The 22,764-nt window shown below is 43.5% G+C and overlaps 1 protein-coding gene across 3 annotated transcripts in view; it reads right to left on the reverse strand.

Annotated features, from left to right (window-relative positions):
• LOC138361460 (uncharacterized) overlaps positions 1–22,764 on the reverse strand; it is a 128,614-nt gene that overhangs the window by 95,829 nt on the left and 10,021 nt on the right. For 2 of the 3 annotated variants that reach the window (XM_069320790.1, XM_069320789.1), the window contains one exon: positions 13,368–13,438. The exons of the other annotated variant lie outside the window; for it this stretch is intronic. In XM_069320790.1, coding sequence (XP_069176891.1) covers positions 13,368–13,373 — 6 coding nt within the window. In that variant the 5' untranslated portion in view covers positions 13,374–13,438. The remainder of the gene's footprint in view (positions 1–13,367; positions 13,439–22,764) is intronic. 3 annotated transcript variants of the gene reach the window in all.

A 22,764-nucleotide genomic window follows, 5' to 3' on the forward strand; every position in this document is an offset into this window, starting at 1 on the left:
TGCAGTAATTAAGAAGGTGTGTCAGATGTGGGAAGAGATTCAAACAACTATTGAACAGACTCACCCAGAGAAAGCTGTAGTAGGCCGTTGTCTTAATCTTTTCAATGACAATGTGATGCCTTACTACAGAGACAGCTTGCGAAGAAGGGAAAAGCAAGCTTCCATGGACAGATTTGTGGTGAGGAAATCGAGCAGTGAGCCTCAACCAGGACCTAGTGGCACTCAGGTTAAACGTCCCAGGGAGAGCACACCAGAAAGGTCCTCACTGCCTGATGTGATTATGGAAGGGGACTCCCCTTCCAAACAGTAACTCCTCTCCTCCTCCCCCCTCCTCACCATCTTCCATACGCCTACAGCACTCGACAGCAAGGTAAGTAATAACTGGAACATAGTTTTGTAGGTTTATTTAGATGAATTAGGTAAATTAGGTATAAAAATTAAGTTTGATGTGGGGTTTTTGGGGTAGTCAGGAACGGATTAATTCATTTCCCTTTATTTCTTATGGGGAAATTAACTTCGGAATGCGAGTTTTCGGAAGGCGAGGCGTCTCCAGGAACGGATTAAACTCGCATTCTGAGGTATGCCTGTACAGGGAGGGGTTTTTGACACTTTCCGAAGAAAAAATAATTTTTTCCCAAGGTTTCATTTCCTGCGCACTAGGGAATGTCATATTTATAGGCCGTGCAGTTAAAGGGTTAATTTTAGAACAATTCATCATAGCCAAAAACAAAAGAAATACTAAATATTTTTTCCAATGTTCTGACATCAATTTTCGTGTTATGTCTTTCATTTTGGTATCAAAATTATATGCAATCTAAAGGCGCGTATTTTAAAACTAGTTCCATAATAATAAAATAATAAATAGAATTTTAACAAATATTTTAACTTTTGGACACTTTTTGACACTCATCACCACAAAATTATTTATATCTTTCCAGTGTTCTGACATCAATTTTCATGTGACGTCTTTCATTTTGGCATCAAATTGTGTGCAATCTAAAGGTGCTCATTTTGAAACCACACCCAGATTGATCAGTTAAAATTTTAATTTTTAACAAATATTTTAATAGATGATTCTGACCACATCATCCGAGACGGCCCAGGAGAAAAACGGATGTCACTGGAAAGCGACATCGGAGTGCGAAAGTGATAATTATTAATACACTCACAACACATGTTAGTTACAACTGTTATGAGCCACCAGTCCCTCATAATATCCACCCCACCCAATATGAGAGTTATAGTATTTCATAACTATACCCTGTTTGGACTGGTTTATAACCCATTAATATGCAATACAGCATGTGTAGTTAGGTAGGTAGTACTTAATTTATAAGTGTTTCAGGCTCTCCAGACAACAGTATTAACAACAACTCCATGATTTGCTCATCATCAGCTCTACTGAACTGCCTGAAGAACAAGAAGGTCAAAACTGTTCAAGTGTAGCTCATCAACTGATTACATCAGAGATAAACTTTACTGATACTATTAAATCTATCAGAATAGATAAAAACAATCACCACAGCACCAGGCAGATGCTCACTAAACTAGCTTATCCCAATGATAAGTAAGACCTCATTCAATCAGCTACAAATATAAAACCAACCTTTATATTAATGAGTGCCTTACCAAGCAGCGTTGATCCTCCTCTGCAGACTGCATCATGTTCACAAACAAAACCCAAATCTTATGAAGCAGTGCTACACCAGGAATGGAACGACCATTGCTAAGAAAGAACAGCAAAAGACATGAAATCAAAAGTGTCCAACAATTACTAACTTTCTTTGTTGATTGTGACATAACTGGAAGTCAGCGAACTTCCAATGTCATTGCTGAGAGTAACACATGAGTGATCAGGCCTTACCTAGCCTAACCATATTTAAATTTTGGCTTTTTTATATTTGAATATTAATTACTAAATGCTTCTTTTTTATATAAATGGCTTTAAATACATATAATTTACCCTCTTATAACTATTACTACAATGACTTCAATTTTATAAAATGTAATAATTTTTTTAATGCTTAATTTGTCTAGTTATCATATTCTTAGCTTACAATATTTGCAACTTACCCATTTATCTGTTGATACTAACACTTCAATTTCCCAAAATGTAATAAACCTTGAACTCTTAATTTGTCAAATTATCTGAATGTTTAATTCATTACTTTGTGAATTAAAAATTAATAATTTAATTTCTCACTTATATATCTGCCCATTAATATTAGCTACTAGTCGTCTTTGTTGTCTAATATTCCAGTATTGTTAATGGATTCTTAAGCTTTAAGTACATCAGTGCTTCCAGGCCGATATGTGTTTGTTTCTATTGCATACCCTTATCCAACTTGTCTTATTACCATATGATATTACTGTATTACAATCTTAAGAGATTACTGAATTTTTAATTTGATTAATTATGTTTCCTTTTTTATTACAGTATCCACTCAATTTAACGGCCTCTTTTATACCGATCTGCCGGTATTAACGACCGGTTTGGGAGCCCAGTATCTGGAGCCTGCTATACCGGTCTGCGGTCGATATTACCGACAGTCGGTATTGGGTTTGTTGTGGCATCAGCGTCCCCTCACATGGCGACCAGGCCGCCACCGACCTGGATCGTCCAGAGTCATATATTACATCTTAATTTTCTTTTAAAATGATTCACTTTAATGAAGAAAATTGTAAATTATTATTAATAAAATATTTTGAAACAGTTTTTATTAAGCAAAAGTCTTTGTTTTCTTATTAAATACCTTTTATAGTATGTATAGGCACTAGGTATTTTTTTTCCCACGGACCTAGTATGTACTCCGCCGGGCCATGTGTTCCCATTGTTTACCGTGAACTCGCGCGGCTAGCTTCAATTGTGAAGGATATTACTGTACTGTAATTGTGATCTTTTTAATTTACAAAATGCCAAAAGTTACCCAAAGGAAGCGCCTGACGGTTGCACAGAAGCTGGAGTTAATTAAGAAACTTGATAAAGGATATTCTCATGCACGACCAGCAGCAGAGTTTAACATCGGGAAAAGTACAGTAAGTGACATCAAGAAACAGAAGGATACTCTATTAAAATATGCCTGAAAATAAGTGTACATACAGTATGTACCCTGTATACAATATAAACTATAAAACAAGCGCTGCAGAGGATGACGTAATCTTCACAGCTTCGTAATCTTCAGCTTCATTAAAAGTAAGTCAATTTACCAATTTTATTATAGTATTACAAGATATTAATTGTTTTTTTTCAACAAAAGCTACATATTAGTCTCTGCAAATGTATATTCTACCGTCAGCAGAGAATAGGTGAGCTCAAAATATTTCGTCTTGGCTAGCTCTCAGTGACAAGGCTCGATCGCCATTGTTATGGCATGGTCGCCACAGCCTGTGTTGTAACATTAAAAATACATTACCTGCACTGTTCAGGGTAAATCAAAACACATCTCTAAAATATTATTGAGAAAATATTAACTTGCTGATTGATACATGAAATATTTTGCAATACAAAGGAATGAATCAATTTTTTCCCACCCATCTGGGCTTGATCAGACCGTGTTCACACATCATCCATGCAGCAGCCAACAACTGGCTTAATCGTCGGTGTGGCACTAAATTGGAATGCAATTACACAATGAACTTTATTTAATTTTAGTTATACAGTATAAAATATATCCTACCTGAATGTTACTTGAAAAATTACCCGACCCGACTTAACTTCGGAAATAACGGAGCTCCGTAAATAACGACTAGGGCTCAGCCCCATATAGGCTGTTAAATTGAGTGGATACTGTATTATTTTCAATCTGAATCCATTTATTTATTCATAATCTTAATCTAATTGTCTAATTCTCACTTTGTTCTCTTTTTTTCTTTTGCCTGTGTATTGCCTGTTTATATTGCATATCCTTGCCCATCTTGTATTATTACCATATAATATTCATGTACAGTGGTACCTCAGCTTATGAGCGTCCCTGGTTACGAGCTTTTCAGGTTACGAGCAGGAATTGCTCAGAAAATTTGCATCGGGTTACGAGGGTTGCCTCAGGATACGAGTTTGTTGATACGCGTACGGGCCAACCTAGCGCGTGGTGGCTCGGCGATTGCAACTCAGTTTGCCAGTGCCTCGCGCCCAGTGACTATCTCACCTGAATTCTTCACAAGGATTTACCATTTATTTTCTGAGTTTTTGCTATTTGATCATAAAATTTGTTATAATATACATCGCAATTGGTCCCAAGAAAGCCAGTGGTAAGGATCAAGGCAAGAAATCACATGTGAGGATGACAATAGAGGAAAAGTAAGAGATCATTCGGAAGCATGAAAATGGTGCACGTGTTGTTGAACTTTGTAGGCAGTACAACAAATCCACGTCAACGATATGTACTATACTTTCCAAGAAAAAGGACATTATGAGTGCCAAAGTGGCAAAAGGAGTATCAATAATCATAAAACAAAGACCACAAATACTTGAGGAAGTGGAAAAGTTGTTATTAATTTGGATACACGACAAGGAGATAATGGGTGACAGTGTTTCGGAGGCCATCATTTGTGAGAAAGCCAGAGTATTGCACGAAGACCATGTAAAGAAAACCCCTGGAACGAGTGTAGAAAGAGACTTTAAGGCAAGCAGGGGATGGTTTGAGAAATTTAGAAAAAGAAGCGGTATTCATAGTGTTGTGAGGTATGGGGAGGCTGCCAGCTCAGACAAACCAGCCGCCGAGAAATTTATTGAAGAATTTAAGGAGTTTGCAGAGGCTGAGGGTTACCTACCGCAACAGGTGTTTAATTGTGATGAAACAGGACTGTTCTTTAAAAGATTGCCTAAGAGGACATACATTACCAAGGAGGAAAAAGCATTGCCTGGACACAAGCCTATGAAAGATAGGTTTACACTTGTGCTGTGTTCAAATGCGAGTGGCGATTTGAAAATTAAACCCTTGCTAGTGTATCATTCTGAAAATCCAAGGGTTTTCAAACAGTATAAAGTGCAGAAAACCCAAATGTGTGTGATGTGGAAGGCTAATAATAAGGCATGGGTGACTAGGATTTTTTTTATGGAGTGGGTGAATGAAGTGGTGTGCCCTGCCATAGAAAAATATCTGCAGGAGAAACATTTGCCACTCATGGCCCTGCTTCTCCTCGACAATGCTCCTGATCATCCTCCAGGCTTGGAAGATGATTTGTTGCCCAGATACAATAAATTTCTCACAGTAAAGTTCCTTCCGCCTAACACCACTCCTCTAATTCAGCCTATGGACCAGAAAATCATAGCGAATTTTAAGGAACTTTATGAAAGGGCACTTTGCCGGAAATGTTTTGAATTGACTGAAGCCACAAACCTCACCCTCAAAGAGTTCTGGAAACACCATTTTAACATTTGTAGTGCTTTAAAACTCGTTGACAAAGCCTGGCAAGAAGTGACTCAAAGAACCCTGATCTCTGGCTGGAAAAAATTGTGGCCTGAATGTGTGACAGAACAAGACTTTGAGGGGTTTGAACCTGTAAATGATGCGCCTATTGTTGAGGAAATTGTTACTCTGGGCCGGCAAATGGGCTTGGAATTGGATGGTGATGTGGAGGAGTTGGTGGAAGAACACAACGAAGAACTGACCACCGAAGAACTCCAAGCCCTTCAAAAGGAACAGCAAGACGACCGAGCTGATGATTCTCCAGTGGAGGAGGATGAGGCAGTAGCGAATGTCCCTTCTGCAGAAATTAAGGTGTGTCAGATGTGGGAAGACATTCAAACTTTTATTGAAAAGACTCACCCAGAGAAAGCTGTAGTAGGCCGTTGTCTTAATCTTTTCAATGACATTGTGATGCTTCACTACTGAGACATCTTGCGCAAAAGGGAAAAACAAGCTTCCATGGACAGATATGTTGTGAGAACATCGAACAGTGAGCCACAACCAGGACCTAGTGGTATGCAGGCAAAACGTGCCAGAGAATGCACCCCTGAGAGGTCCTCACTGCCTGATGTTATAATAGAAGGGGACTCTTCTTCCAAACAGTAACCCCTCTCCTCCTCACCATCGTTCATACACCTACAGCATTCATCACCAATGGTAAGTAATAACTTGAACAAAAAATACTTTTGTCAGTTGGTGCAGTAATTGGCGAATGGCATTTGTCGTTTGGCACAGTGCAGTGGTTAAGGTGTTATGCGCACCCCTGAATGAGCAAAACTATACACTATTTGCATTTCAGAGGGTTTGTAGTGTAGATTTAGTTGAATTAAGTATAAAATTTAGTTTGAAGTGAGGTTTTTGGGTAGTCTGGAACGGATTAATTCATTTCCCATTATTTCTTATGGGGAAATTAGCTTCGGGTTACGAGTTTTCGGGTTACGAGCTGTCTCCAGGAACTGATTAAATTCTTAAACCGAGGTATCACTGTATTACAATATTAATGTAATTCTTAACTTAGCTAATTATTTGTATTCCATTTGATTAATTATTTGAATCTCAGTTCGTTTACTCTAGAAACCTTAATTGATTAGTTATCTAATTTCCCACTCTTCTGTTCTTTATTATTTTTACTTTTATATCTAGTAAATTTTATTACTTATATACAGTATCTGCTAAATTTTATTACTTACATATCTGCTGAATAATATTTGCAATCACTTCTCTATTCTTGCATTTTTTCTTTTCAAATACAGTGCATCATCACTCTAACAGACCCCGCTCTAACGAATTCCCGGATGGTCCAAATGATTTGCATTTGGCACTAAATGTTCAGTGGAACATACAAAAATTCATTTGTGTTGTTCCACTGATGGTGATGACCTAGTCCGGCATGGCAGGGCTGTGAGAGCTGTGTACTGTACACACTCTCCACATCGTTCACTTCAATATCCATATCACTAGTAGCAGACACCTGTGTTAGGTCTTTTTCCAGATTTGGGTTATCAAAATCATTGGCATGCTCATCTTTAAGCAATATGCCTTCTTAAAAACATGGCCGACTAGGGCTGGGAGCTCGATATGGATGAATACGACATGGTTGCTACCTTGAATATGAGCCTACCCAAGACCGTGGGGAATGCTGGGAATTTTTTTCAATCTGGCAAACACCTCAGGAATCCATCTTGTACCCAAGTCAACACCGTGTTGGACAGGTGTTTGGGAGCCAGAGGCGCGTGTGCCACTCATTGTTGCTCACTCAGTACTAACCCAGCCAGCAGCCCTAGGACATTCTGGGAATTTTTTCCAAGATGGCTGCCTCTCACTGGAGGTCCTAAGAGTCCATTTTGTACCCAACCTACCGCGAGCACACTTCGACTGTGTATGAAGAAATAAAACATACTTTTGTCAGTTGGCGCAGTAATTGGCGAAAGGCTATTAATCAAAATAGAGATCCTAAATGTAGTTGTTGTCCTTGTATATAAGTCACCGGAGGCAAACCCTCAGCAGTTTAAAGACCAACTAATGAAAATAGAGCACTGCTTGGAAAACCTCACAAATCCAGCTCCGAACATCATCCTGCTTGGGGACTTCAACCTACGGCACCTGAAATGGAAGCACTTGGCTAGTACAGTAATATCAGAAAGAATACCAGGAAGTAGCCTAAATGAGCAGGCACATGCAAATGACCTGCTACGGATGTGCGATAGGTTTGCCTTAAACCAGCAAATAGTAGAACCAACTAGGAAGGAGAACACGCTGGACCTCATTTTCACTAATAATGATGAGTTGATCGGGAACATAATGATTACAAATACCTGTTACTCAGATCACAACTTAATTGAAGTTCTGACAACCATGGGGAATGGACCTTCAAAACCAGTCTAGATTCCCGGTGGAGGAGATTTCAGCAAATTCAACTTCAATAATAAATGGATAAACTGGGAGCAAATAAACCAGGACTTCACAGAAATAAACTGGGAAGAACAGCTAGGAAATGCAAACCTGAACCAGTGCCTGGAAAAAATAAGCTCAGTAGCACTAGAAATATGTTCAAACCGCATACCCCTAAGAAAAAAGAGAAAGAGATGCAGATTGGAACGGGAACGTCGTTCCCTATATAGGCGAAGAAAACGAATCGCGGAACAACTTGAGAGTCGCACCCTATCTCAAGAACGGCGAAGAAGGTTAGGTAGAGAAATAGAAACAATTGAACTCAAGCTACAAGAATCATACAAAACCCAGGAGAGGCAAAGAGAGCAAAAGGCCATCAGTGAAATAGAGAGAAATCCGAAATATTTTTTCTCCTATGCAAAATCAAGATCAAAAACCACATCTAGTATCGGGCCCCTGCGAAAGGGAGATGGAACTTTCACAGATGACAACAAAGAAATGAGCGAGTTACTGAGGAAGCAGTACGACTCTGTTTTCAGTGAGCCATTAAATGCACTAAAGATTGATAACCCAAATGAATTTTTCATGGACATGATACCAACATCAAATCACATATCAGACGTCGCCCTATCCCCACTAGATTTTGAAGAAGCCATAAACAGTATGCCTATGCACTCTGCACCAGGCCCGGATTCTTGGAACTCCATATTCATCAAGAACTGTAAAAAACCACTATCGCAGGCCCTTCACATTCTGTGGAGACAAAGCCTAGATACTGGCGTTATCCCTGACATACTAAAAACAGCAGAGATAGCACCACTCCATAAAGGAGGAAATAAGGCAGAGGCAAAAAATTACAGACCGATAGCACTAACATCGCACATCATAAAAATTTTTGAGAGAGTGCTAAGAAGTAAGATCACAAAATACATGGAATCACAGCATCTCCATAACCCCGGACAACATGGTTTCAGAACAGGGCGCTGTTGCCTGTCGCAGTTGCTGGACCACTATGATATGGCATTAGATGCTATGGAAGACAAACAAAACGCTGATGTAATTTACACAGATTTCGCAAAAGCTTTTGATAAATGTGACCATGGTGTTATTGCACATAAAATGCGTTCAAAAGGAATTACCAGGAAAATAGGCAGATGGATCTACAATTTCCTGACTGACAGAACCCAATGTGTAATAGTCAACAAAATGAAATCCAGCCCATCAACCGTGAAGAGCTCAGTCCCCCAGGGTACTGTGCTTGCTCCAGTACTTTTTCTCATCCTCATATCGGACATAGACCAGAACACAACCTATAGCACTGTATCATCCTTTGCAGATGACACTAGGATTTTCATGAGAGTTGGCAACATAGAGGACACGGCAAACCTCCAATCAGATGTAGATCAGGTCTTTCTATGGGCTACAGAAAATAATATGGTATTCAACGAGGATAAGTTTCAGCTCATGCGCTACGGAAAAATTGAAAATATAAAAACAGAAACCACGTACAAAACGCAGGCATAATATACATAACATAATATACGCATAATATAGGCATAATATACGTACATAACATAGAACGAAAAGGCAATGTAAAGGACATGGGTGTACTCATGTCGGAAGACCTTACCTTTAAAGAACACAATAAAGTAGCCGTCACAACTGCAAGAAAAATGACAGGTTGGATAACAAGAACTTTTCACACTAGAGATGCTATACCGATGATGATACTTTTCAAAACGCTTGTGCTATCTAGAGTGGAGTACTGCTGCACAATGACAGCCCCTTTCAAAGCTGGAGAAATTGCTGACCTAGAGAGCGTGCAGAGATCCTTTACTGCTAGAATCCACTCAGTAAAACATCTAAATTACTGGGACCGACTAAAGAGCCTAAATCTGTACTCCCTTGAGCGCAGGCGGGAGAGATACATAATAATTTACACGTGGAAAATAATTGAGGGGCTGGTCCCAAACCTGCACACAGAAATAACACCACATGAGACCAGAAGACATGGCAGGATGTGCAGAATACCCCCGTTGAAAAGCAGAGGTGCAACAGGTACTCTGAGAGAGAACTCTATCAACATCAGAGGCCCGAGACTGTTCAACACGCTTCCACTACACATAAGGGGCATAACTGGCAAACCCCTCACAGTGTTCAAGAGAGAACTGGATAAGCACCTCCAAAGGATACCTGATCAACCAGGCTGTGACTCATACGTCAGGCTGCGAGCAGCCGCGTCTAACAGCCTGGTTGATCAGTCCAGCAACCAGGAGGCCTGGTCGACGACCGGGCCGCGGGGACACTAAGCCCCGGAAGCACCTCAAGGTAGCCTCAAGGTAGGCATTTGTCGTTTGGCACAGTGCAGTGGTTAAGGTGTTATGCACACCCCTGATTGAGCAAAATTATACACTACAGTATTTGCATTTCAGAGGGTTAATACACTCAACATAACTGGGTAATAACACCATGATTAACCCTTAAACTGCGCAACACGTCATATGATGTGTTGAGTAACTTGCTATAAATTGTGCATCATGTCATATGACGTGATGGAATACCACACAAGATTTGAATGGCCAGTGGGGTAGGGGGCCCCCCCCATACGCTGCCCAGGGGATATAGTAAACCAGCTGCCATTTTATAAAAAATATCCAGCTCATGCTACCAATGCGTGGGAGGCCCCAAATACCCAGCGGTCACCATGGCGAACGCACGGCCAAACGCCTCCTGAGCACGCACCACGCAATCACTTACTCAAGAGCAAATAACTAGTGAATTATTTTCTGATGGTGAGGACAGTGATTTTTGATGACCCTGACATTGATAAGGACTACAGACAATTGTCCGATGATAGTAGCACAGACGGTGAATATGAGATACAGTAGTCTCCTCCCATGGCGAGGCCTACACGCTCACCCGTGCCTCCTCACCCAGTGTCTACTCCAATTCACCCACGACCACACAGTTCTTGTGCTTATTTAGAGTACGAGGATATTTTGGGCGATGAGTCAGAGGAAGGTGACTCATTTTCTGGTTTTAGTGAAGTGGATTCAGAGCATAGTGTTACCGTGCCTGTTGCTAGTACCAGTGGTGATACTGGGCGAGAATTTGTTGCGTCAGCAGCGTCTCGCCCAGCCAAGCGCCGCCGCATGGCACCACATGAGGAACCAAGACCCTCATGTTCACGTGATTTCACCTCACGTTCACATAGCGCCCGTACTTTGCATAGACGGACTTTAGCTCCTGGTCCACGGTGTGCAACACTTCCTCGCTGTCGTGCCACTGTTGCGTCTCGCAGGACAGCAGGTGTACTTGTGTGGAGTGATGGTGATGATTTTATTACTCTAATTCCTGCCTTTGACAATAAAGAAGTTGGGATTACAGAGCTTTTCCCTGATAATGGTGAGGACATGTGTGAAATGGATTACTTTACAGCATTTTATGATGAGCCGCTCATGGAATATATTGTACACCAAATGAACCTTCATGCGACTCATCTCATTGGAAAAGAGATAACAGAATATTCACGATTGCAGCATTGGAAAAACACTATTGTAGGTGAAATGTATGTATTTTTGGCAATATGTATGTTGATGAAACATTGTGTCAAACATGCTATCACAGATTATTGGAGCAAAGACCAGACTATTCCAACACCTTTCTTCAGGAAATATGTCCCGAGACAGGTTTCAGATACTCCTCAGGTGTCTTCATTTTGCAAGTAATGAGGACCAGACAGAGGATGATAGACTTTGGAGAGTCAGGCACTATATGAATGAAGCGATTGGTAAGTTCAGAGATTTCTACGTACCAGCACAGAAGCTGGTGATTGACGATTCCCTTATGCTTTTCAGAGGACGTGTTGCATTCAAGCAGTATATTCCCTCCAAACGCAACAAATTTGGATTGAAATTCTTTGTTTTTTGTGACTATGAAACAGGATATGTGTTACACACGATTCTGTATTCTACTAGCGATGTAGACATTCTCGGTAACGACCAACATGGTTTCTCGGGTAGTGTGGTAAAGTCACTGATGACACCATGGATGAACAAGGGCCACGTTTTATACACGGATAACTGCTATACAAGTCCCTTGCAAGCTAGGTTCTTGATTTAAAATAGAACTGGATTGTTTGGCACAGTAAAGCCAAGAAGAAGGAAAATGCCAGTGTTTGACAGTAAACTTGAAGTTGGTGACTGCCAGCTAAGAAAAAGTGATCAAATACGCTCAGTTAGGTAGAAAGACACGAGAGAAGTGAACTTGCTGACAACCGTTCATGATAGTACAATGGTGAACATTGGCAAGGTGAACCGAGTAACACAAGAACCAATAAGCCAGATTGTGTTCTTGACTAATATCAACATGCGTTTGGTTGATAAATCTGACATGATGGTGGGCACTGTCGAGTGTGTGCGGAAAACATTGAAGTGGACGAAAAAAGTGTTTTTCCATCTTGTTGACATAAGTATGCTGAACAGCTATAATATGTATCTGGTGAAAACTGGACATAAACCAAGTTTCCGTTCGTTTGCTTTTACACTTGGGACACAGTTATTAGCAAAGTTTGGCAAAGATGTTCCTGGCATACAAAGACCCATCATGAACCCAGTGTTGCAGCATGCTGCTACACCCAGGCTCACTCACACGGAGTGCTTTCTAGCACACCGACTAAAACATTTGCCACCAGCTGGAAAGCGTGCAATAGGCCAATGTGATTGCTTAGTTTGTAGAACAATAAATGAGATCAGAAACGTAAACTTGTGCAAACATGGTGTGAAGCTTGTGCAGTCCCATTGTGTGCTGTCAACTGCTTCAACAACTACCACTCTCTCCAAGAATTCTAAATGTGCAATAATAGTGCAAAAACCTGTAAATAGTATGTGCATGTGTGTAAATATAATAATGAACAATGTGAATACATATTATATTGGCATAATGGGAAAATATTTTTGTGCACATGTGTATACTCAATGTATGCAACATTTATTACCACTGAACATGAAGTAACATTATATGCAACACAATTATTGAATAATATTTGTGATAAAATACGCCTAGACACTGTAAATAATGCAGCAAAAATAAATTTGTGGCAATTCTGACTGCTTGAGGACTGCGCGCAATGCCTCTGGGACGCACCTTGCATGAGCAAGCATGCAGGGTGTGACGTCATCGCTCATATTGTCGGCTCATTTATGTCATTTGTAAGTAGGATTAATTTTTTCTCTCTCTCGTGGTCAGGGAACACAAATTAACAGGTTACGAAGAATTTTTTTTTTCTTTTTTGTTACACGCCTGTGGGTGACAAGGGACAAATAGCCCTTAGCAACAAACGGGTTAATACACTCAACATCACTGAGTCATGCCAATATGATTAATACACTCATCATCACTGGGTAATGACAATATAATTAATACACTTGCCATCACTGGTAAATGACAACACCAACATTAATACACTAATAAAAATATCTTGATTAATACACTCACAATCACTGGTTATTGACATCAACATGATAAACACACACACTGGTAGTACAGTAAGAATAAAATTGTCCTTACCATCATTAATGGGCAGAAGTTGTGTTTGCTATCGTCCTGGGTAGCCGAGCAGAGACTGGAAGCAGTATTACCTATTAAGGCAAAATAAAACAAATTTAAGGTTTCTATGACTAAATTTTTCCCACCAAAACATAGTAAATGTTTAGAAAAATTAAACAAATTTTTTTAGGTACAGTACAGGCATACCTCAGAATACGAGTTTAATCCGTTCCTGGAGACGCCTCGCCTTCCGAAAACTCGCATTCCGAAGTTAATTTCCCCATAAGAAATAAAGGGAAATGAATTAATCCGTTCCTGACTACCCCAAAAACCCCACATCAAACTAAATTTTTATACCTAATTTACCAAATTCATCTAAATAAACCTACAAAACTGTGTTCCAGTTATTACTTACCTTGCTGTCGAGTGCTGTAGGCGTATGGAAGATGGTGAGGAGGGGGGAGGAGGAGAGGAGTTACTGTTTGGAAGGGGAGTCCCCTTCCATAATCACATCACATAACCCCATGCCTTGTAACACTATGGATACCACTTCTCTTTCTAAATTTTTCAAACCAGCCCCTGCTTGCCTTAAACTCTTTCTTATCTGCATCACTCGTTGCAGGGGTATTCTTTAGAAGGTCTTCGTGCAACACCCTGGCTTTCTCACAAATAATGGCCTCCGAAACACTATCACCCCTCAACTCCTTGTCGTGTATCCAAATTAATAACAACTTTTCCACTTCTTCAAGTATTTGTGGTCTTTGTGCCGTTAATGTTCTTACTCCTTTTGCCACTTTAGCACCCATAATCTTATTTTTCTTCTTAAGTATAGTGCATATTGTTGATGTGGCTTTGTTGTACTGCCTACAAAGTTCAACAACACGTGTACCGTTCTCATGCTTCCGAATGATCTCTTGTTTCTCCTCTATTGTCATCCTCACATGAGCTTTCTGGCCTTTATCCTTACCACTGGCTTTCTTGGGACCCATGGTGAGATATATAATAACAAATTGTATAGACAAATCACAAAAAATCCAACAAAACACTGAAAATCCGCGAGAAGAATTGATGTGGGGGTAGTCACTGAGCGCGAGACAATGGTAAACTGAGGGGCGGAGGGGCGACGATCGCCGAACCACCACGCGCTAGGTCGGCCTGTACGCGTATCAACAAACTCGCGTCCCGAAGTAACCCTCGCCTTCCGAGACAAATTTTTGGAGTAAATACTGCTCGCCTTCCGAAAACCTCGCATACAGGGACAATCGCATTCCGAGGTACCACTGTATTGTGCTTTGAACAAAAGTAACGAGGGTGGGCAGGAATAAGGAGGGTGGGCAGGAGTAAGAAGGATGGGCAGGAATAAGGAGGGGTGGGCAGGAATAAGGAGGGTGAGCAGGAGTAAGGAGGGTGAGCAGGAGTAAGGAGGGTGGGCAGGAATAAGGAGGATGGGCAGGAATAAGGAGGGTGAGCAGGAGTAAGGAGGGTTGGGCAGGAATAAGGAGGGTTGGGCAGGAATAAGGAGGGTGGGCAGGAATAAGGAGGGTGGGCAGGAATAAGGAGGGTGGGCAGGAGTAAGGAGGAGTGGGCAGGAAAGGGGAAGGGGGTATGGGCGGGTTCTCGGCTGCCTCCCCTCCCTCTCTAACAGCCTACTGTACCCAAGATTAACCATGTAATGTATCAATTATACAATGTATGTATGTGATGTAACTATATAACCTGAGCTTGTAAAAGCACCTTCATCACCTTCAGTGATTAATTAAGTGCTTAATTGCACACTAGTTTCTCTATCAGCTATCTCACCCTGTCAGAGTAAAAGAGACAAATGTATGTGAATGCATGTGTGTGTATATATGTATGTATATGTACATATATGTGTGTGTATGTATATGTATGTGTATAAAGTATATATGGAAGCTGATCAAAATTACATTTCACCTTTGTAAATGCACATTAATGACACTATGTAAAAGACACATCGAACACTTTATGTAGGGCATACGTAAATTTGTGTATCTATGTATTTACGTATGTAGGTTAGCTAAGCATTTTAAAAGCACCAAATCACCTTCTGTGGTTGATTGTTCAATAAACCCTTGAACTATATGTTTAACACATCTCTAACCCTGTCCATGGAGGACAGAAGAAAATGTATATATGCTGCTTAGCATTATAAATGTGTGGCCACGTCTGTGGTAGAAAACTAATAATAATAAAAAAAACCAGCGTTGAATGTAATGAAACACCATTTTCTGGGTGAGACCCGGAGGCTCCCCGGAGCTTTACCGGCTGATATGCTAATGTCAGACTTTGGCATCAGTCATGTGTATGGAGTTCTAGGGCCTACCGGGGACCACGGCCAGAACCTGGCCCCCTCAGAGAGGCAAGGGGAGCAATGGCCTATAGAAACCCCCATGTGGTTGGAAGCATTCTATGTCTGCCATCGACCGGGTCAAGCATCCAGAAAGGTAAGCATTCCAAAACAAACCCCTATTCTGGTGAAAATTGCTACCTAAAGCCGAACTAGTGGATAGAACTCTTCAACAGAAAACAAGGAAACTAGTATGACGTCATACGTCACCGCGCCGCTGTCTGCGCAGCTCCCCCCTCCCCGGGAGGGGGAACGGGGAGCCCCAGACCTCCCACGCCGGCTATCTACCCATCAGTTGGATGGCTGGATGTCAAAACACGCGAAAAACCGCCGACCGGAGGGAGGGAGGGTTGCCGGGGAGCCTACGGGTCTCACCCAGAAAATGGCGTTTCATTACATTAAACGCTGGTTTTCTGGGGGGAGCCCCGTTGGCTCCACGGAGCTAACTACCCACAGAGTAAGGTCAAAGGGACAGAACCGGGAGGCGGACACCACGCACCCCCCAAGGATGCAAGACAACCGGCAGCAAACGCCAACCCAAGGCGCCACAGCCCCGAAAAGTCCCGGGAACAACACGAGAACAACGAGCAGCAAGGCCCCTGCACGAACACCAAAAATCCATGCCCGAAAGACCGCGAGGCCACGTCGCCCAGACGGCAGCGAGAGCAGTGAAGCCACGAACGCCACAGGCATGAGGGAAGAACACAGGCAGCTTAGCCGCAAGAACACGGCTGACCACCCGGGACACTATCACCCGCGAACCGGGACGAACAGAACCGGATCAACGCAAAACACGCTCTGGACCCAAACGCTGTGGCACGCAAACAACAGCGGAGGGCCGCCACTGAACACAAAAAACGACACACCCCCGGCCCGACCAACAAAGCACCAACAAACCCTGGACCCCTCCAGAACCTAGCAGCCCCACCCCGCGCCCAAAAAGATGGAGACTGCTGCCACCGAACAACCAAAACGCTAAAACCGAAGGAGCAAGAAAACTCAGCGACTCGACCCCCAGAGGCAAAGGCCAAAAGGAAAGAGCCGACGAAAAAACACACCGGAACCGAAGGGGCACTACCAACCGAGGAGAAGACAGAGCACGCTGACCAAGAGACCAAGATGGTGCAAGCAGCGCACGAACAGGCCGGAGGTGAAACGACGCACAAGACAGCTGACTAACGGTGCAGAAGCAACACCAAGACCGAAAGTAAGCTGAAACGGCTCCGCCCGCGCCGCACGAAAAGAGGCGACAGTATGTGGCAAGACGACGGCCCCCAACCCCCACCAGAAAACCAAGCCGAGAGTAAACCAAGGTAACAAGAGTAACCACCTAAGAAGGGACAGGAAAAGGAAGGACCGCCAAAATACCCCATACTGCCGCCAAGAGAAGCACGCAGGTGGGACACCTACCACGAAGCCACCCGACCACCAACCGGAGGCGAGACTGCGAGGCAGAACATAAGCAGCCCCGACAAGGCCCCTCCGAGCCCAGGAAAAGGCAGAGCCGCGGGAAGATCTCGGGTGCGACCACCGGCACAAGGAGATGGAACGTCTGCCGAACAGAAAAACTCCCCAAAGCATGCAAGCCCGCCAGGAGTTCAGAAACGACGGGTCCGACGCGAGACATCGCAAGACCCAAAAAAAAAAAAAACCGGCAGGGCAAGCTAGGAAACCAAAGAAGGCGGAAGGGTCGCCGCCAGAACAGTACCCGAACCAAGGAGTACGAACAACTGCAATAGACCAAGACAAAGAAGCACATCACAGGACACAGGCTGACAAACGCCTAAGAACACACGCAGAACACCCCTGCTGCAGAGGAGACAGGAAGAAAGAGCGGAAGCACAAAAATCCCAGGATAACAACCACGGGTGGACAATCAGGCAGGGACAGAAAAAAACCCACGCAATCCCCAGGCACAAAACGGCAGCAAAGTGCCACTCCACAACCGGACACAGGAACAAGGACACGCCACCGTGAAACACGGTACCAGTGCACACGTGCAGCAGCAGAAACAGGCACCACTGCAACATGCAACATGTAAATAGCAACTCCCTTCAGCAAAGGCAGAGAACGGAGCAGGCAGACCCCAGACAGGGCCAACGGAGACACGACAAAAACCCCGCAGGCCCAGAAACCTGCACCAGGCGACCGACAGCGGAGAAACCCCGCTCGATACCTGCTGGATGAGATACTGGGAGCTCTTTTACACCTCAAGCCCGGCCCAAGGCCAGGCTAGACCGGCCAGAGAGTGGCCCACCAGGCAGCTGCTAGGAGCAGTCCACCGGCCCACATACCCCCACAACCAGGACGGGCCGGAACTGCCATACGAAAACAGGCTAGTGCGCCCTGGAAGTCCACGGACGAACCAGCAAGAAGGCTTATGCTCGCAAGTAGGTCGTGTAACAAGCACAGACCACTGATGGTAATACAGTGTTCCCCAAATGTGCCAATAGCACCACTGCACTCCACTGGTACTATCCCGCAAGTTCTACCAGATAGGCGGGACCCAAGAGCCGTAGCTCAAATCCTGCAAGCACAGCCAGGAGCCTTACCAGGTGAGTACAGAACCAACCCTACAACCCCCACACCTCACAACATTAAAAAAGGACGGTCCCCTGAATGACTCCAGCATGGGTTGGACATGCACATGAGGGGGACAGGAAGGGTTGAAAAAGGGACAGTCACTGGTGTGCGAACGGTCTCAGTCGTACAAAAATATACCTAAATAAAGACAGGTATATAAACAACTCCACATCCAGCGCCCGGCCAAAAGACGCCAGACCGCAGAAACTCACCTGGCGAACGGTGGCACGAACTTGACACGACTCAACCGTGCCCAGAAGAACCTGGGAGCACCGCCAGGTGAAGACGCCAGACAGGACTACTGCACGAGAAAAGTAGCCAAAAGAGGAAGCAGGAACAATAAAACCGGCCAAAGAAGCAAAGAGCCCAAAAAGGAACCCAACCGGGCAACAAGTAGCCCAACCGGGCGACAAGTAGCCCAACCGGGCGACAAGTAGCCCAACAAGGCGACAAGGACGAGGAGCCGACAGACGTTCCAATAATGCGGGAAGTAGCGAAAAACCTTCCCGTACCCTCGAGAACACAGAAGCCAACACTAGTCCCGAAGGCACACGAAGGCTCGGGCACACCCAAGATCAGAAGTCACGCAGAACCCCATCGAACGGGGAAACATGACGAAAACACCGTCCCAAAAAGGGGTGGGAGGAAACATTCACCCACAAGACGGAACCAACCGACTCAAAGGCCAAGGAACCGAGCCCGGGGAGGGGCCGACGCCCAACAGCACGTACGGCAAGTGGGGAGGAAAGACCCCACTCCGCGTAACCACAAGCCCCGCCTAGAGGGGGATAAAAATCCCCACGGGGTCCAACGGGGCCAAGGCCCCCCAAGTCAGCCCCTCCCCAGCCCCGGGAACCTACACGACAGGCCCCGGGGCCAAGCCGTTCCCCCAAAGCCCTGGCCGTACCAGAAAACTGGGGCAGCCGTGAAAACACTAAGGAAGGGAGCCCACTGGCAGACTCATACAACACGGCTGGAGGAACAGGCTCAAATGCCCCCGTCACTACCCTGGAAGGGGAATTCCCCGAGACTGCCCGAGTCTCTACACCATCAAAAACCCCGCCCCCAACCTACAGACGGTAAGGAACCGGATGCAGGCAGGAAGGGTGATCCAGGGGAAAGACAAGGGGGGCGTGGAAGGAACCGAAGCAACCAACACCCCCAAGTCCCAAAAGGAACTACAACGGGGCAGCCCCGGGGCTCCCAGGGAGGAAACCACGAGAACGTTGCCATCACCAAGGCTCAAGTGCAACGCCCCTGCTGCCCACACCCGCTTTGTTAGCACAACAGGGTAACCGAGCCCCAACGAGCAACCAAACTCGCCGGACTCTGGGTCGAAGGTGTCACCGACCCCACAGGCAGCAGACGGAGGCAAAACAGAGAGTCACCCAGAGACAAAGGGTGAGAGCAACCCTCAAACTCGCTGGAAGCGAGGGGGGACTCTGGGGTCACATCCATCGGACCCGCGCGCCCCCAGGGGTTTCCCAGGGTCCCGAGCGTTTACTATAAGAGGACTCGCGCGCAGGTAATCCCAGGCAGGGTACTGCTAACCGGCACCCAAAGCTACCAAACAACTTTCTAAGAGCTGAACCCCCGGGACATGTACACTCACGGGGACCTAGCAGGGGGTACCACCAGAAAATATTCAGAACACAAGGGACACAAGGGGCAAGAACGAAGGCAGACCCCCCCACCAGGTAGATAAACAAAAAAGAAAAAGAAAACCCTGCAAGAGGACAGCGTACCCAAGCGGAACAGAGCCGGCCGCTATGATTGGTAAAGACAAGCTGCACAGTACCCTGCGCCCCACCAGTGCAAAAACTGCCCCTTACTCTAAGGCGAACAAGGGAGACAGAACACCCAAGCACACAAAGAGCGGCCAAAAACCAAGCAGTAAACGGCCAAGCAGGGGCAGGACCCAAGGAACTTGTGGAAGGTGGCCTCAAGCCCCAAGGGCAGTACTTACAGGGCACCTAGGGAAGGGAACCCTAGGCGCATGCAGCCCGAGTACTGGAGAATCACTCCCGGCTCATGCATCACCTAGAAAACAGACACCACACTCTAGGTACAGTGCTGAAACAACCACTGGAGCCGGAGCACATAACCATTGCCTATAGCATCAGCCGAAGAACTGATGGGTGGATAGCCGGCGTGGGAGGTCTGGGGCTCCCCCTTCCCCCTCCCGGGGAGGGGGGAGCTGCGCAGACAGCGGCGCGGTGACGTATGACGTCATACTAGTTTCCTTGTTTTCTGTTGAAAAGTTCTATCCACTAGTTCGGCTTTAGGTAGCAATTTTCATCAGAATAGGGGTTTGTTTTGGAATGCTTACCTTTCTGGATGCTTGACCCGGTCGATGGCAGACATAGAATGCTTCCAACCACACGAGGGTTTCTATAGGCCATTGCTCCCCTTGCCTCTCTGAGGGGGCCAGGTTCTGGCTGTGGTCCCCGATAGGCCCTAGAACTCCATACACATGACTGATGCCAAAGTCTGACATTAGCACATCAGCCGGTAAAGCTCCGGGAGCCGACGGGGCTCCCCCCAGAAAAGCCTACGTAATACAAACCACGTGCATTAACCCTAAAGCTGCTGGCTGTAAAAGCTGGGGCTGGCCAAAAAATATTTGAATTATGTGAAAATTAATGTTAAATGTTAAACAAATCTCCAACTTATTGGCATAACCATCATGAAAGTTTCATTCCAATATGTTCAGAAATGTATTTTAGACAATTTTTTTAAAAAAGGAGAACATTTTGTTGATAAGGAGAACAGCTCCTATTAACTGGAACTGAGGGATAATGCAGTAATAAAGAGATGCAAGCACTTGTTCAATGTACAAAGAAGAAGAATAGTAGCAAGAAGTGTCCACAAAGTAGTTATGCAGCTGGTGCCTGTATAGCATTGCTGAGTAATACATAATAATACTAATAATAATGAGTATGTTATCATGCTCTATTTTGTTATATATCATAAAAATGCATTGCCTAATGTTAATATCTGTTACTTTCACCAATGTCCATTTTTTTTGTCTCCTTTGTTTATTATCTCATTTTGTTGTAACCTCTACATCCTGGAGAGTATGTCAAGATAGATGAAATTGATCACCAAATGAATCAGTCACAACTGGCAGAACTTAGGACTTTGAATTTTTATATTTTGTTTTTTTGAGGGTTATTTTTTCTTGATATCATTCCAACACACATTGACCTACAACTTTCACATACTCGAGTACGAATGTTGAACAACGTTTATTAAAACATACAAGTAAATTAATGAATTAGAACTACCTTATTCATTGTCGATAACTTCAATTATCTCAAAAACTAGAGTTTCAACTTTGAGTCAGCTTCAAAAATATCCAGTTTCTGACCAATTCTCACCATTTTTACAAATAATGTGCACAGCTGTCTGTTCTACAATCCTATTAGAATGGACTTTTCACAAACCCTAAACGTTTAAAGTTATCCTTTTTTTCTAAATTTGTCGCATAATTCAAATGCCACATTAACAATTTTTTTTACAGTAAACTAAACTGTAAACATATATTCTAAATCTATGAATATGAAGATCCTATACTCTTCTGAGAGCATAATAACACCAAATGAACAATTGGTGATAGTTTATATTTTTGCAGCTGATTTCAAAATCTGAAGTTTTCAATATTCAATTTTATAATTATTATTTATTTTCTTAATTTTCAAGTTAAGTTTGTGATCATTTAGACAAAGTTACAGGATTTGCTAGTATGCACAAAAAAATTGGAAAGCATTAGAGCAAATTTGAGAAATTGAACTTTGCCATCAGGTCCTGTTGTATATGTATGCCATGCACAGCTTAAGCGTCATGAAAGTTTCACCCCAATATTTTCAGAAATGTATTTAAAAACAAAATAAAAAGGAGAACAGCTCCATTTAACTGGAACTGAGGGATAATGCAGTAATAAAGAGCTGCAAGCACTTGCCCGATGCACAAAGAAGAATAGTAGCAAGAAGTGTCCACAAAGTAGTTATGCAGCTGGTGCCTGTATAGCATTGCTGAGTAATACATAATAATACCAATAATAATGAGTATGTTATCATGCTCCATTTTGTTACATATCATAATAATGCATTGCCTAATGTTAATTTCTGTTACTTTCACCAATGTCCATTTTTTTTTTGTCTCCTTTCTTTATTATCTGATTTTGTTGTAACCTCTACATCCTGGAGAGTGCATACCCATCCCCTAACTATGTCAAGATAGAATGAAATTGGTCACCAAATGAATCAGTCACAACTGGCAGAACTTGGGACTGAATTTTTTGACAGTTTTTCAGATTTCAAATTCTATTTTCTTTGTATCTTTACGTGGTTTTGATGATTAGGGACCAGATTAGGGCTTTATAACTTTTATACAGAATACATTTTTATCCCCTAAATCCCTAGTTAATCCCTATATTTTATTTCTTTGGGGGGGGGGGTATTTTTT

The sequence above is a fragment of the Procambarus clarkii genome, unplaced genomic scaffold, assembly GCF_040958095.1.
Source record: "Procambarus clarkii isolate CNS0578487 unplaced genomic scaffold, FALCON_Pclarkii_2.0 HiC_scaffold_406, whole genome shotgun sequence".
In the NCBI taxonomy this organism is placed as follows: domain Eukaryota; kingdom Metazoa; phylum Arthropoda; class Malacostraca; order Decapoda; family Cambaridae; genus Procambarus; species Procambarus clarkii.